At 41.2% G+C, this 22,594-nt stretch overlaps 1 protein-coding gene across 1 annotated transcript in view; it reads left to right on the plus strand.

Moving 5' to 3' along the window:
* The first annotated feature begins 309 nt into the window (after nucleotides 1-309).
* LOC145416261 (uncharacterized) overlaps nucleotides 310-22,594 on the plus strand; it is a 29,088-nt gene continuing 6,803 nt past the window's right edge. The window contains exons 1-10 of the mRNA XM_080285260.1: nucleotides 310-355; nucleotides 10,111-10,245; nucleotides 11,040-11,080; nucleotides 11,612-11,695; nucleotides 16,613-16,845; nucleotides 17,347-17,466; nucleotides 17,936-18,003; nucleotides 18,091-18,178; nucleotides 19,032-19,122; nucleotides 20,245-20,336. Coding sequence (XP_080141386.1) covers nucleotides 310-355; nucleotides 10,111-10,245; nucleotides 11,040-11,080; nucleotides 11,612-11,695; nucleotides 16,613-16,845; nucleotides 17,347-17,466; nucleotides 17,936-18,003; nucleotides 18,091-18,178; nucleotides 19,032-19,122; nucleotides 20,245-20,336 — 998 coding nt within the window. The remainder of the gene's footprint in view (nucleotides 356-10,110; nucleotides 10,246-11,039; nucleotides 11,081-11,611; nucleotides 11,696-16,612; nucleotides 16,846-17,346; nucleotides 17,467-17,935; nucleotides 18,004-18,090; nucleotides 18,179-19,031; nucleotides 19,123-20,244; nucleotides 20,337-22,594) is intronic.

Here is a 22,594-nt window from a genome sequence, read left to right on the forward strand (position 1 = left end):
AAGATGAATAAAATTGTCTGATGGGAACTAGACTATAATAATGACGACACCGTACTAAGAAATTCACCTCTTTTGTCAGATGACATATATTCTGTTTTTTCTATGTCTCCTGCTGAATATTTTCTCCACTCCTCAGCGAGTTACGGGTGGGTTAGGCATGGCTTATTTTGATGACGATGATGATGAGGAGGAGAAGGAGGAGTAGGAGGAGGAGAAAGAGGAGGAGGAGGAGGAGGAAGAGAAAGAGGAGGATGTTAAGATGTAATGTGGAAAGTAAATTGCAAAGGAAAATATGTTACGAAGTCTGCAATGCCACCCAGAGTACCATCCTTGGTCCCCCACACAGCCGCTCATGGTGAGATACACAGTATGTCGGCTGCATCCACATATCATTTTCTGCTCATTTCCTACCAGTCAAGTAAATATAGGAGGTATGTTTTCATCTGATGGGACTGGGTCACTACCACTCCTTTAATACTAAGTCGCGGGAATGAAGTAGTAATGAGTCTCCTTGGTTACTAGTCAAATCAGCTCACTCTCAGTTGAATAAAATCGTCTGGCGTTATAGCAAAGAAGGAAGGGATATTGATCAGTCCTCAAGGTACACCAGGGCCCGTATCTCATCGGTTGAGGAAGCTTCCTAACACCTCTTCCTTAGTGATTTATTTCGCTTCTTACACCTTACTCTCCTATTCTCTGTTATGCAAATCCTTCTAACATTGCCATACTGTGCATAACAAACGTATAAAAGGATATTAACCAGCCATATCCAAAAATCAATCGCTAAAGAAGAGGTGCTATGGTGTAAAGCAAATAATTACACCGCATGTCCTTGTGATAATTCACCTATTTTTTATTATTTTTTATTTTTATTTACTTATTCCATATTCTCCTTTGTTATCACGTCCATAATCCATCTACCGTTATGGTTAGCTAGGTGCCTTGCAACGAAGGGATGGCCACAAACAAATCGCCTCCACGTCGCCCTGTCCTTCGTCACCAGGCTACCCTTCCTTCATCCTACACCGCTCTTATTCATATACTCTTCACCCCGCCCTGCAGCTTCTTCCTCGGTCTCCCTCTCCTCTTTCACTCACCCAGTAAATCTCTGACTTTCCATTCGCTCCAAATATCGTATCGAGAAAGTGTTTACTAAAATTCCACTGTTGCCTATAACGCCGATTTCCTGGTTTCCTCCATTACTACACTATACCACTTATATACTCGTAGAGCGCAGTGATGTGGAATACTTCCCTGACTTAGTGTATCTAAAACATTTATTTATTTTAATTTGGGAGTTGTATATCAATTTATTCTCCCTTGATGACCAGCCACGCCGAGAGATCCAAAGTAAAAGTATATAATAATGATGCCGACCCTGAATCATTTCACACATTTGCTGCAAGGATAAGCCAACATTGACCGTCAGCAACAAATCCTCTGTTTCCCCATTACATTCACATTTAGCCAAATTATATAAAGTCCAGATGGAGCGTCCTCTGTGCGCTATGAAAAAAGAATAGTCCTCTCTTGTTTTTCTTTCTATGCACTGAAATTTCCATTGCGCCTTTTACACTGCGCATCCCTTTACCGCCACCAATCAGAGTCGAGAAAAAAACATTGTCTCTTTCTGCGTCATCCAGTCACTGGCCAGGAAGTCAATCCATATAACCAATCACATCTTGCCGCTATTGGAGTGATGTATAGCGGTTATATAAGAGACAAGACGAAGGTTAGGACGCTACATCTGCACTCAGCTTCACCTTGCCTTCATCTCCTTTCTGCTATCCCAGTTTTGGCGGTCCTGGAGTGAGACAGCAGCCACAAGCTTCAATTCACAGCCTCCCTTCTCATCGCTAATCTGTAAGACTCTGGGGCTCCCTAACACCTCTTCCTTAGCGATTTGTATTTGGATATGGGTGGTTAATATCATGCTGTAGCTTACTCATGTAGGATATGGCGATATGAGAAGGGTTTATGTAACACAGAGGAGGACAGTTAGGTGTTATGAGCAAAATAAGTCAATTAGGAAAATGTGTTAGGGAGCTTCCTTACCCGAGAAGAATACTGGCCTAAGACACTGGGGCCCCTATTCTCGTCAGTTGAGGAAACTCCCTGACACCCCATCCTAAGCAATTTATTTTGGTTATTACAGCTTGCTCTCCCCCTTTGTGTTATTTGAGTCATTGTAATATCACAATACTCTACATATGTTATCTCATTCCGGTACAAAACAGAAAAGAGACTGCTAAAGGACGAAAATCACCACCAAGTTAAAATGGATGAACTGCATTTCCAGATGATTTTGCTCAAAGAACCAACTTTTGAATTAGGGTAAATTTTGGGTTTTTGCGCATAATAAAAATTAAAAAGATTAAATGACTGTAAGTATACAGATCGAATGTGGAGGGGGCTGGAGTTTAGAGTTTTGGGTTCTCCTTTATGACTATGTCGTCGCAAAACGTCGTTCAGTACTTAGATGATTGAGAGGATAGGGTTACCACTCCATATCCTACTTTTATGCTCTGTTTCATCTACGTTAAAATTAGATAACAGAAAATAGGGAGGCGGGGCTGCTTCTCCAGTTTCTAGCTTCATTCGCTATTGTATATACGGTGAAACTAGATAACTTAATATGTAATTTAAACCAACTGATGAAGAATATTATTGTTGTGTTGCCCCCGGTCTGTCTAGCAGAGCAGATCCGTCGACCTCAGGCAAGCAACTGGTTCGATGGGGCCGTCCTACGGGTGCAGTATAGAACATAGGCCTACACCTTGTAGGGATCCGGCGCCCCATTGTGGTAGACAGCACCGCACTATGGTCGAGGCAGGGCACCACCGATCGCGAGGTGCAGGGAAATATGTGGGGTTTGGCTCGCGCTTGAACACCACAACTGCGCCACAAAGGGTGCACAGAGCCACAGTGTGTAGGCTTCCCTTGAGCGCCTGCTGTGAAAGTTAATAATAAAATCCGGTGACCTCCGGCGTCTTCACCGATATCTATAGATATCTATAAATACTCTAAAGCGACCCATTGAGTATTGAAAGATATCCACGTAATATTGCTAACAAAAATCGATTCACTTCATAACGATTAATAATGGCACAGTAAGCAACGCCTTTCGAAACCCAGTACTGAGATCTACGGAAGGCAACACATTAATGAAAATATTGTTTGAGTTTCGTAATTTTCCGACTAAAAAGTGGAGCGATACTGTTTACATTTTTACATCGATAGGATGGCCCGTGATTAGTCTTTTTTTTTTCTTTTCTTTTCTTTTTATAGGGACTCAAGAGGCCACAAGAGGGCACATGAAGAACCGACAGTGCCGCCCTACCGAGGTGCTTGAGAGGGCTGGGCTAGTGTGGTTGTGGATGGAGGGATGGTCCGTGTGTCACATAGCCAGGCATACAGGCATCAGCGTCACGACAGTATACAGGTTAGAGTTGATTAGTGGAGGGGTGGTCAGAGCGTCACATAGCCAGGCATACAGGCATCAGCCTCACTACAATATACAGGTTAGAGTTGATTAGTGGAGGGGTGGTCAGAGCGTCACATAGCCAGGCACATAGGCATCAGCGTCACTACAGTATACAGGTTAGTGGTGGACAGGCTGTGGGTGGAGGGATGGTCAGAGCGTCATATAGCTAGATATACAAGCATCAGCGTCACAATGTATACAGATTAGAGCACGCACATCACTTCCTAGCATTGTATGTCGCTGCCTACATGAATCCCAGAGATGGCGAGGAATAATGCTAAGGTTTGTCAAGTATCGCTAAAATACGGACAAAATCAATAGTGAGTTTGGCGCTAGATGGATATAAATACTTCCAGATCTGGCGTCAAAAGTGCTTAAATAGGTGCTTTCTAGAAATTCGATGTCAGTAGTTGATATCAAGAAAGAGAGCCACGAGTCCAAATCACCCTCGAATTTACCGCGAATAATACATGTAGATAAAAGGCCCATTGATATTATACACGACTGAAGTATTTATGGTTCTCCTTCACTTCTCATAACACACACACACACACACACACACACACACACACACACACACACACACACACACACACACACACACACAAATCATATCCATCCTACAAGAAGCCAAATGTTTTTAAAACTATTACCCCCGGACTCTGGTGGAACTGGACGCCCTGATAAATTTTTGGGTCAGACTGTAGATTAAGGCCCGTATTCTCGTAGGATAAGGAGCCTCCCTAACACCACTTCCTTAGCGATTTATTACTGGATATGACTGGCTAATATCCTATATTCATGCAGAGTATGGCGATGTTTGAAGGGTTTTTTTTATATAACACAGAATAGGACAGTAAGGTGTAATAAGCAAAATAAACCGCTTAGGAAAAAGTGTTAGGGAGCATCCTTAACCGACGAGAATACGGGCTCGTACTCCAAGTGGCTTTGGAGACTTCATAACGTCTATTCGTTAGCGAATAATTTTTCACAGTACACCATAGTATCCACCAGAATGCAACTGATATTTATCGATAACAAAGCGTTATGAATCCCATGTAAGAGAGTGGTAAGGTGTAATGTGTAAAATAAATCGCTGAGGAAGGCATGTTACGAAATCTCCAGGAGTCGCTTATATTTCTGGCCTGAAGCCATTATTCTGGCTAATGCACGTTGCGCACAGGTGGATCAGCCGATGGCGCAGGGAGGGCTCCGTGGACACCAGAGCGCGCAGTGGAAGGCCAAAACGAACTACGCGTATGAAACAAGATCTCACTGCTAGTTATCCTTCAAGAGAACCCATGGAATGTTCAGTTGGAGGCAGAGAAACGCCATTAGACGAGAAATTGAACCTCGTCTCTAAGGCATTCAGAGATTTTCAACATTTTCAAACACTGAGATTTTTCAGTTGGAACCAGAGACAATCCATTAGGTGAGAGATCCACTTCTGTCTCTTGAGGATGCACAGATATTCAGCATTTTTAAACACCAGAGATTGTTTAGTTGGCAGTAGTGATACGCCATTAGAGGAGAAATTGAACCAGGTGGCTAATGCATATAGTGGTTTTCCAGCTTTACAGACACTGGGTTATCATGGGCCAACACAGAGCTCTTTTTGTTATGCCCAACGGCTAGGGTATGCACCTTGACGGGTTGCCATAGCTGCCGCAAGTACTACCCTCACGACCACTATCACAGTCACCACCCCCACCACCGCTACGACCTCCACTACCACTATCAGCAGCTCTAGCACCAGTCGAGCAGGGCAGTACTCCCAAGGTGGATGGAAAGCTGATGACAGGGAGAGCTGGAGCTCCCGTTTCATCAGCCCTTGGAACTAGGTCCCGACCATCCCCCTTTGCTGAACTTTTTCAGTGTCTCAGTAACACAGAGAGTAGACCAGCATGCTCTCCAAAACAATTTTCTCCAACTATCAACACCAAACTATATGCACAGTACACACCACACTTCCTTTTCAAAAATTTCAAAAAAATGGCGTCGAATAACATAGCCTCGGAGTCCCTAGGGGGGGCGGAACCATAAATGCCCCCACCTTCAGCCCCTCTCCCGGTGACGACTCAAGGTGCCTGGAACCACTGTCTGACTCTCTTCTTCTTCATTTCTGCAACATTCGTGGCCTTTCCTCTAACTTTCGCTCTGTTGAGCACCACCTCTCCTCCTCTAAACCTCACCTTCTTTTTCTAACGGAGACTCAGCTGTCTGAGGCAACTGACAGCAAACCCTTTTCTGTATCCTTCTACTTTCTCTATACTCATTTCAAAGCCAAAGGTGGCTGTTGTGTATATATACGCATCAACTTATCTTGCTCTCGTGTTCCTGAACTCGATTCTTCTGAATTCTCTACACTCTGGCTTCGGCTTTCCTGTCATTCTCTGACTAAATATATCTGTGCTGTTTACTTATCTTCTAATTCTACTGACTATCAAAAATTCTTTGACTATCTTACTTCTACGATGGAACACATTCTATCCATTTCTTCTTTCTCTGAAATCGCCATTCTTGGAGATTTCAATGTTCACCACCACCTTTGGCTCTCCTCTCCTTTCACTGATCCACCTGGTGAACAAGCCTACACCTTTTCTATCCTTAATGACCTAGAGCAGCTTGTACAGCACCCTACCCGTATCCCTGACCGCCTTGGATAGAGCCCCAACATACTTGATCTCTTCCTTACAACTAATCCTTCTGCTTACACTGTTAATCTTTTCTCTCCGTTGGGCTCCTCCGATCACAACCTTATCACCTTAACCTGTCCTATCGCTCCGGTACGGCCTGTGGACCCTCCAAAAAAACGTCGTCTCTGGCACTTTGGAGCTGCGGATTGGGAGGCCCTCAGGCAGTACTTCTTTGATTTTCCCTGGAATGATTATTGCTTCCATGGCCAGGAGCCATCTGGGTGTGCCTTGCGCATTACAGAGGTTATTCTCTCGGGCATGGAAGCATACTGTACATTCCTTTCTCATATCCTTTGACTAATGCACGAAAGCATTGATTTAATCACGCTTGTTCTAATGCTGTCCGCAACAAGGAGAGGGCCTATAAATGGTACCGGAGCCAACCCACCCCTGAATCACATCTTTTATACATTTCTGCCTAGAATCGTGCTAAGTCTGTTCTTCGCTCTGCTAAAAAAAATTTCATCTGTACAAAATGCTCTCAACTCTCTAACTCGAACTCTTCCCGCTCCTTCTGGCACCTTGCCAAAAACCTTTCTAACAACTTTACCTCATCATCCTTCCCTCCTCTTTTCTACTCTGATGGCTCTGTAGCTATTTCTTCTACTGATAAAGCAGATCTCTTCGCTCAGACTTTCTCCTCCAATTCCACCTTAGACGATTCCGGTGCTGTTCCTCCATCACTTCCCCCCTCTGACTTCCTCATGGCTAACATTAAAATTTCTTCAGCTGATGTATTTTCTGCCATCACTGGCCTCAGTACTAATAAGGCATATGGGCCTGATGGAGTCCCTCCTGTTGTTCTCAAGAACTGTGCTTCTGTGCTTACACCCTGCCTAGGCAAACTCTTTCGCCTTTGTCTGTCAACTTGTACCTTTCCTTCTTGCTGGAAGTTTGCTCTCATTCAGCCAGTCCCAAAGAAGGGTGACCATTCCCAACCCTCTAACTATCGTCCAATTGCTTTAACATCCTGTATCTCAAAAGTTTTTGAGTCTATTCCTAATGGAAAAATTTTAAAGCATCGTTCCTATCACAACCTTCTTTCTGATCGTCAGTATGGGTTCCGTCAGGGACGCTCCACAGGCAATCTTCTTACCTACCTTTCAGACTTCTGGTCATCCTCCTTTCGGGACTTTGGCGAAAGCTTTGCCATTGCACTTGACATCTCAAAGGCTTTCGATCGAGTCTGGCATAAATCTTTAATTTCCAAACTGCCCTCTTACGGTTTCTATCCTTCTATCTGTGCCTTCATCTCTAGCTTCCTTTCTGGTCGTTCTATAGCCGCTGTTGTAGACGGCTATCGTTCTTCTCCTAGATCTATTAACAATGGTGTGCCTCAGGGCTCTGTCCTATCACCAACTCTCTTCCTTTTATTCATCAATGACCTTCTAAGCTGTACATCTAACCCTATCCACTCATACGCTGATGACTCCACCCTTCACCTTTCCATTCGATTCCCACAACGTCCATCTCAGCAGTTACTTCAACGGGCAAGGGATGAGGCTATGGCACACCTAATGTCTGACTTGACTCGTATCTCTGACTGGGGTAAAAATAATGTGGTTGTGTTTAATGCATCAAAGACTCAGTTTTTGCACGTATCAACCCGACAAAGTCTTCCACAGGTATACCCACTTATGTTTAATAATACTCAACTTAATCCTGCATCATCGTTGAACATGCTTGGGGTTTCATTTGCTCGGGACTTGTCTTGGAAAGATCATATTACATCTCTTGTAAAATCTGCTTCCAAGCAATTGGGTGTGCCAAGCCGACTCCGTTCCTTCTTTGCCCCTGCACAACAGGTTGACTCTATATACAGGGGTTTTATCCGCCCCTGTGTGGAGTACAACTCTCATGTGTGGGGAGGCTCCCCACATACAGCTCTTCTCAATAGGGTGGAGTCAAAGGCTTTTCGTCTCATTAACTCTCCCCCTCTTACTGACTCCCTTCAACCTGTCTCTTCGCCGCAGTGTTGCATCTTTATCTCTTTTCTATCGCTACTTCAGTGGTCACTGTTCCTCTGAACTGTCTGCATGCATTCCTCCACTTCTACGACGGGCGCGTAGCACCCGTCTAGCAGCAAACTCTCACCCCTTTTCTGTCCAACTCTCTAATGCAAGAGTTAACCGTTACTCCCAGTCCTTCATTTATGCAACAGGTCAGCTCTGGAACTGTCTCCCTCTGTCTGTATTTCTTGCTTCCTATGATCTCCAGTCTTTCAAACGCAGTGTGTCCAGGCATATCGAAATGAATGGATCTTGAATTTGGCTCTCTCTTGTATTTTGTTTTTCTCTTGGAAGGAACAGTTTCGCGGGCGCATTGCCTTTGGTTCCTTCTTCCTCACTTAAAAAAAAAAAAAAAAAAAACACCAACACAGCGAGAGCCACTGCTACTACTACTTCCACCACAATTACCACCACGACCACCGTGTACCACAGTGAAAGCTGCTACTGCGACCATTACCACCACGACCACTACTACTGCCACCACCACCACCACCCTGAAAGTCACTACCACCACACCCACCACGTCCACTACTACCACCACCACCACGACCGCCATCTACCAGCTGGAACCACTACCCCCACTTGTCTGCAACTCAGTGTGCTCTTATTTGTAACTCATTTTGTCGTCTTGCGGATAGTACTAAGTGAATTATGTTAAAGAAACAGTATTTTATGTTTGTATAGTCTAAGTTAAAATGTACCTTGTCTTTGCAAAAAATTTTAACTGTAAAATAAACGACTGTAAAAAGTAAATGTGTTTTGTATGATGCATTACAAAAATTAATCTTCATTCTCTCTGCATAGTCAGCCAAGAATTAGGTCCTTTATTGTCGACACCAAAGAACACTGTAAGGTGGGATGATAAGGATTTGTATGGTGGGTGAGGGTGCCCACCATCCACTCAATTGATGTAGTGGTATTTTCAGGTGGCTCTGCACTGAACGATAACCCAAATGCGTTCTTGTAATCCAGAAAACCACTTAATACGTTGGGTGGTAGCCTTACAGCCAAGAAATAGATATCTGATGGTCATTTTTATAATGCAAAAAAGGAACCATAGTTGTTCCCTCAAAGAAAAGAAAACAAAAGAGAGCCAGATTCATGATCCACTCATTTCGAGATGCCTGGACACATGTGTTTAAAAGACTAAGGGTCATAGACAAAGGGAAATATAGACAGAGGAAGAAGTTCTAGGGATGACGTGCTGCATACATGAATGGCTGGGAGTACTGGTTAAGTCTTGCATTAGAGAGAGGGTCAATAAACATGTCTATCTGGCTGTCTGTCTATCTATCCATCTATCTATCTATCTATCTACTGCATACAGTGTAGAATAAGGACCCGGTACAATGTCAGCAGCTGTGAAGGGATAAAGAAGGCACGGTGCTTCAACCAATTGTGACCACTGGTTCAATTCGAGGAGTGGTCGGGGTCATTGGTCACGTAATGCCGCTCAGGGACGAACAACTGGTTGCTGTCACATTAATGTTGAGTCTGAGTGGCCTACGCCAGGGTCCTTACGTTCTTGATAGGCCAATAAATGACGGGGTGATGACTGAATGAATGAATGAATGTAATATATGACCTTGCATTTCTGTGTGTGTGTGTGTGTGTGTGTGTGTGTGTGTGTGTGTGTGTGTGTGTGTGTGCGTGTTCCCATCAACAACAAAATATCAAGATGGTCTTTTCTATATGAAAAACAGGACATATCTGCTGAATAAACAAATAAGCAGGTGGATATTTTTTCCCTGATTACATCATTTCTAAATATATTCAGAATACTGGAAGAAAATTTTGATCTACGAGTATAACGAAGGGGGGAACAATCTTGCGGGGTTCTGGCCTTGGATTCCTTTTTCCTTGCATAAAAAGAAATAAATAAATAAAGAAAGCTGAGACTGAGGCGTTGTTGACTTTTCAGGTGTGGTGTTGTGGATGGTGATGGAGGTGTGGACGGTGGGGTTTGGTGCTGCGTGGGTGACGATGATGGTGATGATGTGTGCCTGCGTCTTTGTGATTTCTGAAGCCCGACTCTCTCGTATCCCAGCTGATGCAGGTGAGTTATGAGAAAAATAAATCGCTAAGGAAGGGGTGTTAGGAAGTATTCTGTGTTTGTGAGAATATGGCTCAGTTTGTGTGTGTGTGTGTGTGTGTGTGTGTGTGTGTGTGTGTGTGTGTGTGTGTGTGTGTGTGTGTGTGTGCATTATTTGGATATTGCAGTTTAATGTTAATATATATTATTCATACAGTCTGTTTCAGTATATCTAAAATTCATCTGTCACAAGCAAGAAAAATCCATCCATCCATCCATCAGCTAATCCTACATTGCCACATGAGGAGCGTAGGAGCCCGGGGCTAGGCAAGTTGGTCCTAACATTTAAGATGAGAGTGACCAGCCTCACTCATCCCTGAGTGGCATTACATGAGCAATAACCCCAATCATCCCTTGGATATAAACCTTCACCGGCTCAATCCGATTGGAGCGCAGTAATTACCCACTAAACCACCAGGCGCCATAATTTGGTTATATGGTTACTACCCAGCGTAGTTAATGGTTTCCTGAAGAAACCAATACGCAAAATAAACCACAAATGAAAAAGTGCTAACGAATTTCCAAAGTTTCTTAGAACAGGACTGTGCAGGCCCTAGCACCGTTTACTCAGCGATTTGTTTTTCACCTTACACTTCAGTATCTCTTGTATGTCTTAAAAACGGTGTAAACAGCACAAAGGAGGCTGTCTAGGTGTAATGTGCAAAATAAATCGCTTAGGAAGAAGTGTTAGGGAGCATCCTTACCCGACGAGAATACGATCTTAGAATACGGTAATGTTTGTGTGGGCTGTGGTGCAGGTGAGGGTGGTGCGGACGTGAGTGTAGCGGCGGCAGGTGCTGTAATGGCGGCCGCTTGGAAACCTCACTGTTCTCTCCTCATCTTTACCGATCCTCACACCTCACCACACACCATCACACAGGTCAGATGTATTCCTTCTTTATTATCTTTATTACCTGTCTTTATTACTTGATTACTTATTGTTTTATTTATTTATTTTAGTCATTCTTAATCTTCGACTCTCAGTCGTCAGCACACGTCAAAACACTGGTCAGAAAGATTCCTTTTTTTATTAATACCTTTACTTCTTGTTTTTATTAGTTTATTCCCTTATTTTATTCACTTATTTATGAACCTATTTCCTTCATTTTTCATCACCACCTACCATCACACATCACCACACGGATCAGATATTATCCCCTTTTACTCATTCATTATAGACGATTTGCTGATTTGAATAGTAACCAAGGAGACTCATTCCTACCTCTTAACTAAGGAATTTCACGCAACCACGACTTCGTATTCAAGGTCTGAGACTGGCCCTGTTCCGTCAGATGAAAATAGTGATAATAATTTTCTTTTTCCCCGTTAGATGGTGAGGCTGGTCGATGATGAATGGGGAGCAGCCGTTTTTGAGGTTATTGAAGAACACACACCTTTCCTTCGTGCCCGCCAGGTGAGAGAGAGAGAGAGAGAGATAATAAAATACACTAGAATAATCGTACCGAAGGGGTTTACTGTGTGTGTGTGTGTGTGTGTGTGTGTGTGTGTGTGTGTGTGTGTGTGTGTGTGTGTGTGTGTGTGTGTGTTCTTACCTAATTGTTCTTACCTAATTGTATCTTTACAGGAATGAGTCAAGCTCGTATTGTCCCGTGTCTTAGACCATATTTATCGTACATATCCTTAAATTTGTGAATTGTTTTGGCACACACTATTTCATTCGGTAGTGCATTCCATTGATCAATTGCTCTGTTTTGGAAACTGAATTTCCTTACGTCTTTATCACCTCTCTTCTTATGCAGTTTTTTGCAGTGTCCTCTTGCTGATGCTTCTCCATATGTTAAGTAATCATTTATGTCTATTTTCTCTTTTCCTGATATGCACTTATATAGCATTATCATGTCACCTCTTTTCCTTCTCTCCTGTAGTGTTGGTAGATTCAGTTTATTTAGTCTTTCTTCGTAGCTTAGGTCCCTTAAGCTTGGTATCCATCTTGTAGCGGCCCTTTAAACTTTTTCAATCTTGTCTATATGCTTTTTGAGATGAGGACTCCAGACTACTGATGCATATTCCAGGGTTGGTCTAATGAATGATGTTATTATCCTTTTTAGCATGTCTTCATTTATGTATGTGAATGCTATTCTCATATTTGCAAGCAGTGTATACATGTTCCGTACCTTCTCGCTGATGTGGTCAGCCGGAGATAGTCTGTTATTGATAATCACACCTAGGTCTTTCTCTCTTTCTGATGTGTATAGGGTTTTATTTCCTAACTTATAATCCCAATCAGGTCTTTTTCCACTTTTACCAAACTTGACATGTGGAGAGAATGGAGAATGAAAGACTGACTAAGAGGGTGTATGTAGGTGAGGTGGAGGGAGGGAGAGGGAGGGGTAGACCGAGGATGAGGTGGAGGGATGGAGTTGAGAGGTATATGAGGGAGGGGCGGTGAGTTGGGGGGAGGGGAGTCAAATGGTGGGTGACAGAGTGACTTGGAGGCGTTTTGTCTGCGGCCACCCTTTGCGGGATTAGAGCGTCGGGCTATAGATAGATAGATAGATAGACCAAATTTGATTACATGACACTTGTCCACATTGAATTCCATTTGCCATGTACTACTCCATTCATGAAGTTTATTTAATTCTTCTTGTAGCTCCCTACAAGAGTCTGTGCTAGTAATTCTCCTTTGTATTTTTGCATCATCTGCAAACATATTCAGATAGCTCTCATTTCCAGTGTTACTGTTTATATCATTTATGTACACTAGAAACATGATTGGTGCCAGCACTGAACCCTGTGGTACTCCACTAGTCACTTCTTTCCATGATGAGTAGTTTCCTCTTAGTACTGTCCTCATTTCTCTTTTTATGAGAAAGTCTTGCATCCAACAAAACAGTTTGCCTCGAATTCCTCCTTGATGGTACAGCTTCCATAAAAGTCTTTGGTGTGCTACTGTGTCAAAAGCTTTCTTGAAATCTAAATAGATACTGTCCACCCATCCTTCCCTTTCCTGTATTGTGTTTGTTACTCTGTCATAGTAGCTCAACAGATTAGGAACACATGATTTTCCTTTTCTGAAGCCAAACTGTCTTTCTGTTATCATACTGTGTTTTTCTAGATGATTTACCCAAGCTTTTCTTATAAGTTTTTCTAATACCTTGCTTACAACAATCGTCAGTGATACTGGTCGGTAGTTGAGAGGATTTTGTCTATTTCCTTTCTTGAATAAGGGGACTATATTTGCTTTTTTCCAAATATCAGGTAGTTTCCCTTGACTCAAAGTTTTCTTGAAAATTAAAAATAATGGTTTACTTAACTCCTTTGCACATTCTCGTAACACCCAACATGAAATTTCATCAGGACCACTTGCTTTTCCTCTGTCTAATCTACTTAACTCCTCTTGTATTACTTTTTCTGCTATTTGTATATCTGGTAGTATGTGTGGACATGCATGTTCCACATAGTCCCTCTCAAATTTTTTTTCTTCTGTAAAAACTAATTGGAAATTCTTATTTAGTGCTTCACAAATATCTTTCTCTTGTGTATAAGTGATTCCCTCGTCCGTGATGGATTGTATTATATCTTTTACTTTGGTTTTGCTTCTGATATAGCTGTAAAACAGCTTTGGTTGATCACTACTTTTATTTATTATATCCTCCTCAAACTGTTTTTGGGCTTCCCTCCTTATTCTTGTATAGTCGTTTCTTGCCTGTTTGTAATTATTATACGCCCTTTCACTATTGTGTCTTCTGTATCTATTCCACAACAAATCTCTTCTTTCTTTTGATTTTTTACATTCTGTATTGAACCATTTCTGTATTTTCTTATCTGCTTCTTTGTGCTGTGGGATGTACTTCTGGACTCCTATTTCATAAAATTCACAAAATTTTTTATATACAGCAATTAAATCTTGTCCTCTAAGCTCATTTTCCCAATCAACTTCTAAGAAATACTTCTTTAGGTCTTGATAATTTCCCTTTTTATAGTTTAGTCTCTTTTTGTAACTGTCAGTGCTGTTTACTATGTCATATGCTATCCTGAAGTTATAATTTAGTACTGCATGATCGCTTTTGCCGAGTGGAGGGTGATATATTAAACTGTCAATGTCATTTTCTTGCCTAGTAAATATTAGATCTAGCACTGAAGGTACATCAAGTCCTCTTTTTCTAGTGGTTTCCCTCACGTGTTGCGTTAAGAAAAACTCTTGTACGAGATCTAGGAGCTTTTGGTCCCAGCAGCTTTCTTGGCTATTTATATCTAGAGTATTCCAATTTATATTTGTATTGAAATCCCCAGTTAGTATAATTCTTTCCGATTTCTCTTCCATTTTATGTAGCAAGGATCTTATACTCTGAATTGTACTCTCTGCCAGGTCCTCATATTCGTCTCTTTCCCATGTGTTTGATCTGGGTGGATATACAAATTGGCTACAATTACTTTACCTTCAGATGTGTCGATCTCTACTGCAATCAGTTCTACTTGTGATGGTATATCTAGGTTTATTTCCTTGACTTTTAGATTTTTCTTAGTTAATATTATAATTCCTCCTCCTTTTTTTAAATTTCTGTCTCTTCTCCATATATTGTATTCCTCTAAGTTTAGTATGTCATTGGATATCCTTGGTGTTAATTTTGTCTCAGGCATACTATTTGTGGTTCATTTTCTCTGACATAATCATTCATCTCTAGTAATTTAGATACCATTCCATCCACATTTGAGTACATCAACTTTATCATCTTGTTTATATACTTCTCATGACATGGTTCTACTAACTTCCTCCTTTTTCTTCCATCCTGTTTGTGTACCACTTTCGTACCTGCAATCCTATTACTTTGTAAAAAAATTTCTTCTTCTCCTCTTCTGATCTTCCCTCATTTTTTGTTTTTGCTTCCTCCCTTTTCTCTTTCAGTAATTCCAGTTCCTCTTGTGTTAGACATCTTTTTATCCATACATTTTTGAACTCCTCTTTTTCCATAAGATTCTTTGCATTTTTTAGTATCTCTTCCACAGTGTTTACACTCTGGAAAGTCACCTTTAGAGGTCTTGTCTTGCTTTTCTCGTATTTCCCTAACCTTTTGTGTTCCTCTATGTCTTTACTACAGATTTCCTCTGATACTTCTTTCAGTAAGCTCATTACATTTGCCATCTCCTTTTTGTCTCTAGTGATTTTGTTTTTAATTTCTTCCTCTTCTATACCAGTGATTACCATTGATTTATTTATTTCTACTGAATCTCTGACTAACTTTGGATTGTTTTGGATTATTCTTTTCACTTCCTTTTTAATGTTTTAGTCCTCCACCCTTGTTTCTAAGTCTTTCTTTACTTTCACCATTTCAGCATACGTGGTTTCTACATCATTTTTGTAGCTTTGCACAGCTTCATTCACCTGTGTTATCTTCTCCTCAATATCACTGCTCTGGTCCATAAGACTGCTTGCTTGTCTAATTGTCTCTGTGTCATTTTTTAACTCTTCCATAACACTCTCGTGATTAACTACTGTACTTCCCATTTCACTCACTTTCTTCCTAAGCGTATTCAATTCCACTGTTAGTTCACTGATGGTTGTGTCTTTCTTATTGGCCTCCCTTCCCAGTTTTTCTATCTCTTCCTTTTGCAAGTGCATTTGCTTCTTTATTTCATCAATTTCATTTTTGAAAGCCATTTCTAGTTTGTGTACACGTTCAACCAGTCTATTGTGAGTCTCCACTTCAACTAGTTCTTGGTAGAAATCATCATTTTGCTTTTTACTTTTATCCCTTTTCTTTTCCAAATTTGTTTTACTGAAGTATGTATCCATTTTGTAATACTAAATGAACAGAGTATGTACTTACAGTGTGCACGCTTTCCCGGTCTTTCTGTAGTATAAACAAACCCAGCTGACTCAACGCATCGTGGTTCTTTGTTGTTTGAAAGTCTTATTTAAACTTATTATTTCTTTTCCTTTTAATAATGAAAAATCATTTAGTCTAACCTGGTACAGAGCTTGACTCATTCAAAGATACTTATTTAGGTAATGCCTCTGGCCGTGTTGGTCTGGTATGGAGCGCCGGTACAGACGTCTACCTCCGACGATGCCGTGTGTGTGTGTGTGTGTGTGTGTGTGTGTGTGTTATCTTATCTAAGGGTTAGGTTAGGCTAGATTCAGTTAACATAGGTTGGGTAACGTTTGTCTAGGTTAGGCTAGCATATATTAGGGTGGGCTAGGTTGGCTTGTGTTATGCTCTGTTATGCTAAGCTACAGTAGTTTACATAAAGTTATATTAGCTAAGGTGTGCATAATTTCAGGTTAGTAATGTTATGCTATGTTATGTTATTCCATGCTGTATTATGTTATGCTGTTATGTTATGCTGTGTCAAGTATATATATTTTCAGGGCATGGTAGACTGGGGGTGTGTCACTGTTGTACTGATGGGTGAAGACGTGCCCTTGATGGCCAAGTGGGGTAGTATGGCCCTCACAGCTGGCCTCCTGACATGGCCCACGCGTCTCCTGGCCATCATACACAGCCCTCAACCCCACTCCAACCCCCTCCACCAACCCCACCTCAACCCACTCCACCAACCCCTATCCCACGCCAACGCACTCACGCTCTCCTACCATCAGAGGTGAGTATTACCACTAAATATTCATTCCTTTGTCACCATGACTACCACTAAATATTCCCCTCTCACCATAACCACCACTGAATATTCCCCTCTCACCATAACTACCACTAAATATTCCCCTCTCACCATAACTACCACTAAATATTCACCTCTCACCATAACTACCACCAAACATCCCCCTTAATTCTTTCAGCCCGAGAACATGCTTTACAGCTTATGCTAACAAATGCCAGTCAATTATTTTCAGCTTACAAGGGAGCCCTCGGGTTGAAAGAGTTGAGTACTATAATTTCTGTACATTACCTGTGTTCCGCGCGGCCTTACTGTACACACTTACACGTCTGCAAGTGTATCGTGTGCTCCGATTGCTTGTGTCTTTGTATCATTGTGTACATCAACAAGTGTATTGTGTGCTCTGATCGTGTGTCCCCGTGTATCTGTGTGTACATCTACAAGTGTGTCGTGTGCTCTGATCATGTGTCTGTGTGTATCTGTGTGCAGGTGTGAGATATGGTCGCACCTGCCCTTCACCAATCGCACAGTACAAGTAGCCTACTGGACCCCTCATCGTGGTCTCTCCCTCACCTCAAATCTGCCGCTCTTCCCGGACAAATTCCACAGGTGGGTGATGTAGGGAGCAACGTGAGCAGCAGTTGTGTGTGCTGGTATTGTCAGTTTTTATAGGATATGTGGTGAACACTATCAGAATTTTAAAAGTAACATCGCGAGGATGAATCAATGTGTTCCGTTTTTGTATGATATATGGTGAGCATTATCAGAATTTTAAGAGTAACATCGATAGGGGGATTTGGTGTGAATAGTCTTTGAAGGATACGTGGCGAGCAGTATCTAAATTTTAAGTCAAACCGCTGTGGGAAATAGCCCTTAATATTTTTGGCGATGGTTCAGGGGTTGATTGGTGAAATGAATACCTTAGAGATATAACTGCTGTACCCTGAATGATGCTGTGGCCTTGTATCCCAGAATCATGGATGAATAACCCGCCACAAGCTCAAAGGCCTAAGTTACGGAGATGAGCACCGAGGATAAGCGCTTCATGAGTTCTCCTTAACTTTACTTTTGTCCTTAGGTTCGTAGAGAGACCCCTATTGAAGATCGCAGCAGAAGTGTTTCCTCCCCACATAGCGGCGAGAGAAAGTGAGACAGGGGCGGAGGAAGTGACAGAGGTGAAGGCGGTGACAGAGATGGGGGAAGTGACAGGGGCGATGGAAGGGGCAGACGAAGGTACAGGAGAAGTGCCAGGCGGTAAATTCGTCTTCTACGGCGCCATGAAGGAAGTGGCGAACCTTCAAGCAAAGTCCATGAATTTCAGGTTAGTATGAACAGTGTTAAACTCGTTATAGAAATTTTGTTGCTAATTTGAAAGGACCTTTTTTTCTATGTGAGTTCCTTTGATCAATAAGTTACTTTGTTGAATTGTAATAATAAATTTTGTTGCGATAATTAATTAAATTGTTTTGACCCAAACTGCCCAATTTTGTTTTTGAGTAAAATTGATCAGCATTGTTGCTGTTTGGAGATTTGTTGATATAACATACTACACTCGTTTTACCTTAATTTAGCCAGATTTTCATCTTTTTCCGGCTTATTTCCCGGAGTTCAGTGGCAGGAAAGACAATGCTGGAGCTCTGTATCTTTTCCATATTGCTTCTTCGTGACTGGCAGTATAATTCAGTGGTTAATCAGTTAATACAACTCACCTTTCGAGATGGAGACATGGCAGTTTTAGGCCAAGTTAGAGTAAAACGAGTATATTTCTTATCACGGTGCACATAAGACCGTGTTTACCCCTTCAATTTGAGGACGTCTTCATTTTTTTCCTGTATAAGGTCTATATTTTAAACAACCTGAATGACGCCCTTGTAATGAAGAGGTTATTGAAGGCTGTATCTTACCCTACCTGTTCAAAAAATATATCCGAAAGATGTTAAGAATGTGTTATATACGTTAAATGTATCAAATTCTTTCAAGTTTTTCACTGAATGTTGCAAATTCTGCCAAGTTTTTCATTGGATGTGTCAAATTCTGGCAAATTCTCTCAAGTTCTTCATCAAATGTGCCAAATTCTGTCGAATTCTGTCAAGTTCTTCATTAAATGTATCAAATTCTGTCAAATTCTTCCAAATTCTTTCAAGTTTTTTACTAAATGTGTCAAATTCTGTCAGGTACGTCATCCATCGGCCACCAGACGGAACGTTCGGTACCACACTGCCCAATGGATCAGGGTCAGGGATGGTGGGCATGGTGTGCAGGCAGGTGGGTGTACAGGTAGATAGATAGATAGATAGACATATAGATAGATAGATACAGTAGAGTGTGTTCAGGTACGATATCGAGAAAACTGGCAATTCTACATTTTTCAGGTGCTTCAGAATTTGTAAAAAAAAATAAAATAAATAAAAAAATAAGATTTAAGCAGAGCTGGAATATCTCGTGTGTTCCTGGGACGGCTCCCTCTACTAGTGTGAGGAGCAGACATGTTGGTTGTTTAGTTGTAGTAGTAGTAATAGTAGTAACAGTATTGATAACAGTAGTAGTGGTAGCAGTAGTAGTAAACCAATAATAATAGTAGTAGTAGTTGTAGTAATAGTAGTAGTTGTTGTTATCCCAGGTTCATCTGGAACGCCAACCCAGTGGACTGCAGGCTGAATTTACCCTTCTCTGGCAGTCGACCATCCCCCTTCTGGAGGATAGGGAGGGAGCTGAGGCACGTCTGTATAACTGGGAAGCTTCGGGCCGCATATTAGTCACAAACTGACGTCACTCATTGTAGGCGAAATCCTGTCGTGACGTCATTGAGTTACTTATTGCCGAATTACTACTACTACTACTGCTGCTGCTACTGCCGCCGCCGCTGCCGCTACTACTGCACGTGAAAATGACGGAAGAATGATGCGGCAACAAAAAATTACAGTAATGTTACGGTACTTTATTACTGAAAGGAAAGGATGCTAAGATTATTTTAACGGTGTATATAAAATGACTATGAAGACAGACAGGCAGATGATCTCTCTTAAGATTTATAATTTCTGTCGTATGACTAGCAGAGAGATTTCAACGGGACAGTAAATAAGAATCTTATGCAGGAATATGTCATTTCTGTCTTAAGACCTATAATAAGATCTCGACAGGACAGTAAGTAGTGATCCTTTGTAGATTATCGACGGGATTTCTGCCGTAAGATCAATAGAGAGATATCAACAGGACAGTTAATAATAATCCAATAATCGTGGTTTTTGAGAGAGAGAGAGAGAGAGAGAGAGAGAGAGAGAGAGAGAGAGAGACCAGTATAATGCACGTAGCCGTCCCTGCAGTAAACAAAAATTCGATATCAATTTCCCAAGGTGTATTGATGCCCTCCTTCTGCTCGCCCGTCAGGAGGTGGACTACGCCTTGGGTCCCTTTGGCGTCACAGCAACGAGGGCCCAGCTGGTGGACTACACTATCCCCGTGGTCAGCGACTTTCTCAGGCAAGAGGGACTATTTATTGCTTTTTGCTTTTGATCTGGAGAATTTAACATCTACCATACTCAAAATTTCGAGAGATGTGGCCATCTTTTGTTTTTTTGGGGGGACAATATTTTCTTTTTTCTTTTGGCAATATTTTATTTTTTTTATGTATGGTTTCCAAAATAGCGTATTTACAGAGAGGCATCTTGAAACTGTGCCCTGATATGTGTTAGTCACCGCTCCTATGTAGCACACACACACACACACACACACACACGGCATCGTCGGAGGAAGACGTCTTTTACCGGCTCTCCATACCAGCTCAACACGGCCAGAGGCATTACCTAAATAAGTATCTTTGAATGAGTCAAGCTCTGTACCAGGTTAGAATAAATGATTTTTCATTATTAAAAGGAAAAGAAATAATAAGTTTAAATAAGACTGGTTCAATCAACAAAGAACCACGATGCGTTGAGTCCGCTGGGTTTGTTTATACTACGGCAACACGCGGAAAGTGTAAGTACATACTCTTCATTTAGTATTTCAAAATGGATACATACTTCAGTAAAACAAATTTGGAAAAGAAAAGGGATAAAAGTAAAAAGCAAAATGATGATTTCTACCAAGAACTGGTTGAAGTGGAGACTCACAATAGACTGGTTGAACGTGTACACAAACTAGAAATGGCTTTCAAAAATGAAATTGATGAAATAAAGAAGCAAATGCACTTGCAAAAGGAAGAGATAGAAAAACTAGGAAGGGAGGCCAATAAGAAAGACACAACCATCAGTGAACTAACAGTGGAATTGAATACGCTTAGGAAGAAAGTGAGTGAAATGGGAAGTACAGTAGTTAATCACGAGAGTGTTATGGAAGAGTTAAAAAATGACACAGAGACAATTAGACAAGCAAGCAGTCTTATGGACCAGAGCAGTGATATTGAGGAGAAGATAACACAGGTGAATGAAGCTGTGCAAAGCTACAAAAATGATGTAGAAACCACGTATGCTGAAATGGTGAAAGTAAAGAAAGACTTAGAAACAAGGGTGGAGGAAAAAACATTAAAAGGAAGTGAAAAGAATAATCCAAAACAATCCAAAGTTAGTCAGAGATTCAGTAGAAATAAATAAATCAATAGTAATCACTGGTATAGAAGAGGAAGAAATTAAAAACAAAATCACTAGAGACAAAAAGGAGATGGCAAATGTAATGAGCTTACTGAAAGAAGTATCAGAGGAAATCTGTAGTAAAGACATAGAGGAACACAAAAGGTTAGGGAAATACGAGAAAAGCAAGACAAGACCTCTAAAGGTGACTTTCCAGAGTGTAAACACTGTGGAAGAGATACTAAAAAATGCAAAGAATCTTATGGAAAAAAGAGGAGTTCAAAAATGTATGGATAAAAAGATGCCTAACACAAGAGGAACTGGAATTACTGAAAGAGAAAAGGGAGGAAGCAAAAACAAAAAATGAGGGAAGATCAGAAGAGGAGGAGAAGAAATTTTTTTACAAAGTAATAGGATTGCAGGTACGAAAGTGGTACACAAACAGGATGGAAGAAAAAGGAGGAAGTTAGTAGAACCATGTCATGACAAGTATATAAACAAGATGATAAAGTTGATGTACTCAAATGTGGATGGAATGGTATCTAAATTACTAGAGATGAATGATTATGTCAGAGAAAATGAACCACAAATAATATGCCTAACTGAGACAAAATTAACACCAAGGATATCCAATGACATACTAAACTTAGAGGAATACAATATATGGAGAAGAGACAGAAACTTAAAAAAAGGAGGAGGAATTATAATATTAACTAAGAAAAATCTAAAAGTCAAGGAAATAAACCTAGATATACCATCACAAGTAGAACTGATTGCAGTAGAGATCGACACATCTGAAGGCAAAGAAATTGTAGCCAGTTTGTATATGCCACCCAGATCAAACACATGGGAAAGAGACGAATATGAGGACCTGGCAGAGAGTACAATTCAGAGTATAAGATCCTTGCTACATAAAATGGAAGAGAAATCGGAAAGAATTATACTAACTGGGGACTTCAATACAAATATAAATTGGAATACTCTAGATATAAATAGCCAAGAAAGCTATTGGGACCAAAAGCTCCTGGATCTCGTACAAGAGTTTTTCTTAACGCAACATGTGAGGGAAACCACTAGAAAAAGAGGACTTGATGTACCTTCAGTGCTAGATCTAATATTTACTAGGCAAGAAAATGACATTGACGGTTTAATATATCACCCTCCACTCGGCA

The sequence above is a fragment of the Coenobita brevimanus genome, chromosome 105, assembly GCF_032717465.1.
Source record: "Coenobita brevimanus isolate Jiangsu-jjx chromosome 105, ASM3271746v2, whole genome shotgun sequence".
NCBI classification, from domain to species: domain Eukaryota; kingdom Metazoa; phylum Arthropoda; class Malacostraca; order Decapoda; family Coenobitidae; genus Coenobita; species Coenobita brevimanus.